This window comes from Centroberyx affinis, unplaced genomic scaffold (genome assembly GCF_046629955.1).
Source record: "Centroberyx affinis isolate AG114_WGS23_722 - 3 ecotype Tasmania unplaced genomic scaffold, CSIRO-AGI_Caff_v1 ptg003126l_1, whole genome shotgun sequence".
NCBI lineage: Eukaryota > Metazoa > Chordata > Actinopteri > Beryciformes > Berycidae > Centroberyx > Centroberyx affinis.
This window is the reverse complement of record NW_027281188.1, coordinates 115,310-121,309: the sequence shown is the minus strand read 5'-3', so window position 1 is coordinate 121,309 and position 6,000 is coordinate 115,310. Positions and strand designations below refer to the sequence as shown.

General features: G+C 39.4%; 1 protein-coding gene across 1 annotated transcript in view; it reads left to right on the top strand.

Annotated features, from left to right (window-relative positions):
- Positions 1–660: 660 nt before the first annotated feature.
- The window catches only part of LOC139659498 (protein FAM184A-like), a gene marked incomplete at its 5' end in the record, with an annotated part of 86,044 nt that continues 80,704 nt past the window's right edge, over positions 661–6,000 (top strand). Inside the window, 3 exons of the mRNA XM_071537792.1 lie at positions 661–783; positions 1,823–1,984; positions 5,139–5,260. Coding sequence (XP_071393893.1) covers positions 661–783; positions 1,823–1,984; positions 5,139–5,260 — 407 coding nt within the window. The remainder of the gene's footprint in view (positions 784–1,822; positions 1,985–5,138; positions 5,261–6,000) is intronic.

Below are 6,000 nucleotides of genomic sequence, written 5' to 3'. Positions count from 1 at the left end.
GACTTAACATGGATTGACTTGACTTTGACTTGACTTGACTTTGACTTGACTTGACTTTGACATGACTTGACAGGAATTTACATGACATGAGTTGACTTGACATCAATTGACTTGACTTTCATGACATGACTTTAGTTTACATAAATTGACTTGAGTTTCATGGTGTGACTTGACATGAACTGACATGAATTGACTTGACTTTCATGACTTGACTTTCATGACTTGACTTAACAAGAATTGACTTGACTTAACAAGAATTGACTTAACATGAACTGACTTGACTTTCATGACTTGACATGAATTAACTTGACTGTCATGACATCGCTTGACTTGGCAATGACATGACTTGATTTGAAGTCAGTTTTTACAAGCATAAACCAACATGCTTGTTAACATATTAGAGTGGTTGAAGTGCTGCCTAAGGTTGTGTTTGGGTTAGGGTTACAGTTAGCGACTGTTAAGGTGCTTAATGTACTTTGCTGCTAATAAAACGTACACTCCATTGTTAGAAAGTCATCTTGAGACTTGAACTGCTCATTCAGAACCATTTCAACTGTGGATTACTGCTCCAAGCACACTGAATCCTCCACGAAAGGCTTGTTGAATGCTTTTATTGGATACTTGTTTTAACAGATGTGTATTTCTGATTCGTCCCCGCAGGAGCTGCAGCAGCAGTTTGAGAGGGAGCGCCTCTCGTTGGAGGAGCAGAAGACACTCCTCAGGCAGCAATTGGACGAGCTGAGGGAGGAGCTGACCTCCAAACTCAATGCAGCCAATGAGGAGGTAGGAGGACGTTCAGAACTTGGCTCAAATTTGAGCCTGGCGTATGCTGCATTGATGTCATATGGGACAAAGCATTTAAAATGATTTGAAGCTGATGTCCTGATTGAAATAGTCTTTGGTTGCTTCTGATCAGCTTTTTCACACTTAACACACTTGCACTAGTGAGGGATACATTTTAGTTCAAGTTTTACAAACTAAACATTGTAATGACAACCACAAAACAAAACAAAAAAAACTGTGATCATACATGTACTTCTGTGATGGAAAGTGTTTGTTTTGTTTGTTATATTTGAAAGGAATTCACTACAATTCACTACACTTGATTCTGGGTATTTTCTTGTTGGTGATTTAAAAATTCAGGAAGTTGATGAAATCAGAATCCATCACTAAACCCAAGCAGGAGTTTCCAAGTAGTATTTATGACCCGAAATCTGAGGTGAACAGTATTTTCTAGTGGTATTTACCAGATGAATTTTGTCTTTTCTTAACATTTTCCTTAAGACTAAATTTACAAAAAAAAATAGCACATAAGCCCCTCGTCCAGTCTGGTCCAGTCTGGGCCAGTCTGGTCCAGTCTAGCTCCATAGGGCATGGCTATAAATGTCAAGCTCAAAGGGCATTACGATCCCTGTCCAGTCAGTTTTCATTTTGCTTGGAAAACAAGGGTTTGCTTTGTATAAACCCGCTCCCACAGCTTCGCATCTGTCCACTGTTTCTGTGTTCCTGCATCCAAAATGTAGCGCAGATTTGTCTTAAGTCGTAAGGCACTTTATACATTGAGGTATATGGATATCTGAAGTATGCTTTGCAAAACTATGTTGCCACGTCGGCCAAAAGTATATGGGCTTGGCTCATTTAAAATTCAGGAATAAAAGTAGTTATTGAATGCATTTTTGATGGAAATTCCACCTCGCTGAGCTTAAAATGCTGATGTAGTTTTCAAGGTCGCTGCCATACCGAGCTACAAAGTGCGGCAGACCAGATTCTCGGTTTTTGGATAAAGTTAGTTTAAACTCCCCTCTTTTACTTTCTCCCTCAGTTGTGTCGGCTGCAGGAGGAGGTGCGCCAGGGGGAGCAGGGTATCGGTGCCGCCGAGGGACAGATCTCCACGCTGAAGGAGGCGCAGGACAAGCTGCTGGAGGAGCTCGACGCTACCAGGGCCAGACTGAGAGAGACCAGCAACCTGCTGACCGCACTGCAGGTCAGCCCGCATGCGCGCACACACACACACACACACACACACACACACACACACACACACACACACACACACACACACACATACACACAAATGCTCTTAGAAGTGATTCCCCCAGCTCAAAGCATCATCATTAGTCATATACTGTATCAGCTGGATGTACCATTACTGTGATTTTTGGATTGAAGATATTCTTTTCTTTTCAAAATCTTTTTATTGAGATTTTCAACAAAAGTTCCCAGGGTTGGGCAGGCATATTCCACATTGTTACAAAATATACATCAATGTAGTATCATATAAAAATAAAAAGTGATAATAGTGACAGTAATAAAGTGAGACGTCCCTACCCCCCCACCCTCCCACCCTCTTGATTACCTAGAATAGGTATGAGGCACAGTATCTAGATTCAGGTGATATTCAATGAAATCGAAGTATTCCAAGTATATAATAATAAAATATTCATGCATATTTGTGTGGAATCTGATCAAAATATCCATTAGAATCAGTTCAGATTAAAGGCTTCCCATAGACAACCAGTGTGCTATTGACCAATTCTACAATAAATATGGAATCAATCAAACTGCATCATATCCATCATATCAGAGGAGGACCACACTGACTGGACCAGATCCCATTTTAATATAAGGACAATATTGGCCCTATTGGAGTGTCCCTAATATTTTGTACATTCAGTGTAGAACTCCCTGAACTGTATGACATTCTGCTGCTGCTGCTGCTGCTGCCACGACACAGTTCATTGGCTGAACTGAAGTGACATTTTGATAATTATTCTGGTCTGGAACATGGACCCGCCGTACCAGCATATGCATTTTAATATATTCTCTCAATAAGTTTGAAGGAGTTGAAAGAGAAAGAGTTTTTCCATAAGATGTGAAAATGTATAGCAAGAGGTTTAAAGTTGCCTTGATTCGATAGTGTTCTGCTATAGAGTGATGTTTGATAGTGTTTAGCTATAGAGGAGTGATGCAGTGTGAGAGTGTTTAGCTATAGAGTGATGTGTGAAAGTGTTCAGCTATAGAGGAGTGATGTAGTTTGATAGTGTTCAGCTATAGAGGAGTGATGCAGTGTGATAGTGTTCAGCTATAGAGGAGTGATGTAGTTTGATAGTGTTCAGCTATAGAGGAGTGATGCAGTGTGATAGTGTTCAGCTATAGAGGAGTGATGCAGTGTGATAGTGTTCAGCTATAGAGGAGTGATGCAGTGTGACAGTGTTCAGCTAGAAGAGTGAAGTAGTTTGATAGTGTTCAGCTATAGAGGAGTGATGTTTGATAGTGTTCAGCTAGATGAGTGATGTAGTGTGATAGTGTTCAGCTATAACTCTAACTTGTGAATGTATGTTGCATATTATGTACAGTATGCATAGTTATAAATTTGTATATTTGTATAATTTTGTATATTTTCATATTGTACATATTTTCATTTTTCTTTGTCTATGTTCTGCTGCTATCCCAGTGTATTAAAAAAAGAGGAAAAGTCTTAAACTAAATTATCTAAATCTAAATATATCTAAAAATGATAATAATAATAATAATAATAATTAACTAACCCTTAATTAACAGTTAACTAATGTGTCTGGTAATAATTTACTAATGGTGTTCATGTTAACTAAGGTATTAATTTATACATTATTTAATAGTTTATAAAGATGGCTGTTATACAATGTATAAATTAATACCTTAGTTAACATGAACACCATTAGTAAATGAGTACCAGACACCGTTAGTTAATGCTTATTAAGCATTAACTAACTTAATGCTTTAACCCTAACCCTAACCCTAACCCTAACCCTTAACAATTTATTTTACTAAATTGTGGCTGAGCATTAACTAACTTTTTTAAAGGAATTGTTATTTATTCATAGATTTATTTATTTATGTTCTTTTTCTGTTATGACTGACTGTCAAACTAGATAATAAAGTTCTATGGCATTCATTCTCTGTATGTATTTGTTCATGTTTTACAAAGGGTTTAACCTGAGCCAGGCCATACAACAATGATAGCAATCATATCACATCCACACAGGGTTAGTAGTATGCAGCTGTTAAAAAATAACAAATAATATATATATATTTTTTTTACGCACTGGTATCGGATCGGTACTCGGTATCGGCCCATAGGCAAGTTCAGGTATCTGAATCGGTATCGGGAAGGAAAACACGGTATCGGAACATCTCTAGCTAGAACTCAACTCAACATGTTCTGTGGCAGCATTGCATTGTGGTCTATTGGGGCTACTGTCAGAGGAGAAATTGGTCTCTCTCCTCTTCTTCTGCTTATTAAGCATTAACTAACCCTTAATTAATGTACCCTTACTGTAAAGTGTTACCATTTTCATTTATATTCTATATTTCATTCTATCCTGTCCTATCAATTTCCCCACAGAGTCATCTTATCCTATCTCATCTTGTCTTCTCTTCTCTTATACAGTATATTCTTTGATGATGTAAGTCTATTCCCAGCCAGTCTAATATGCCAGTGAGTGTCTTTAAAGCACTGACAGAAACCAACCCGGTCGGCAGTCCACTTCATTACAGTCTGGCACTTCCAGGCTAGCCGTGCCCTTGACCTTTTCTATGTCTCTCTCTCTCTCTCTTTCTTCTCCTCCTCCTCTCGCCCTTTCTCTCGCCTCTCGCTGCCTCTCGCACTCTGCGTTTTGCATAATGAATCAGCTCTCTGGAAGTCAGGAGGGAAAACTCTGTGTGTGTGTGTGTGTGTGTGTGTGTGTGTGTGTGTGTGTGTGTGTGTGTGTGTGTGTGTGTGTTATTATCCTGAGTTTCAGTGAAAAATTGTATTGTTCCATGGTCGAAATGTTTTTTTTTAGAGGTTTTTCCACCCTGACAAGAATAAAATTCTGAGTGGAAACACTGATTACTTGCATTTTTGGCCATAAAAGTTGTCAAATTTAAATAAATTGAATATGAGCACAAGATTTTGGTAATCAGCAGCTTCAGTTATTAAGTAATATTAAGTAATGTATGACCTATCTGTGATTTGTAGGAATTGCCACATTGACAGAACTAAAGTCTCTGGCACCAAGTTTTTTTCTTTTAATGTATTCACTGTCAGATTCTCTCTCTCTCTCTCTCTCTCTCTCTCTCTCCCTCTCTCTCTCTCTCTCTCTCTCGCTCCCTCTCAGGGAGAGATGGAGGCCCAGAAGCGTCAGCATGAAGCCAAACTCATCTCCACCAAAGAGGAGGAGAAACTCAAGATGGACAAGATGGCTCTGGAGCTGGAGCTCAAATGGACCGAAACCCTCAGGTAAGGAGAGAGAGAGAGAGAGAGAGAGAGAGAGAGAGAGAGAGACTGCTTTGTTTTTCTTCTATGCCAAGAACAGGGCATGAAATTGAGAAATGGGAGTCTGTTTCCATTTCCCACACTCACTAAAACACACACACTCTCACACACACACACACACACACACACACACACAGTTCATACCGCTCATAATATTGACCATGACGGAGAGCATTATCCTTAGAGGGCTTTGCAACTCCTCAGCTCAATCCACTGTTAAAGCCACCAGCTCAAAGTCTCCGATTCTTCCGCGGACCTTTTTGAAGTGTTGTTACTCCAAAACCCCCCCGAAGAATGAAAGAATTGACTTTTCAGAGGTCTGAACCGATGTACCTGCCACGCAGAAAAGTCGTCAGCCTCGAAATTACTCCATTAGAGTTCATCTCGACACTTGAATAGCGTCTATATGGGTCCACACTACAGATAGTTTATTCATCCACTTCTGAAAGTATAAGCCCTTTGACACTCTCGGAACGTTGCCATTGACTCTCTTCATCCTCTCAACACCTGTAAGAAGTGTTGGAAATAGTGATTTCCTACATTTCCCACAGTGCAGAGTGAACTTGTTGCTTTCAATCAAAGGTGGGTGTATGGGCATGTAAATATAGCTAGAACTAGAGTTGTTCCGATACTGATACCAGTATCAGTATCGGAACATCGGTATCAGTATTTATTAGCCCCGAAAAAAGTACAACTTTAAAGTA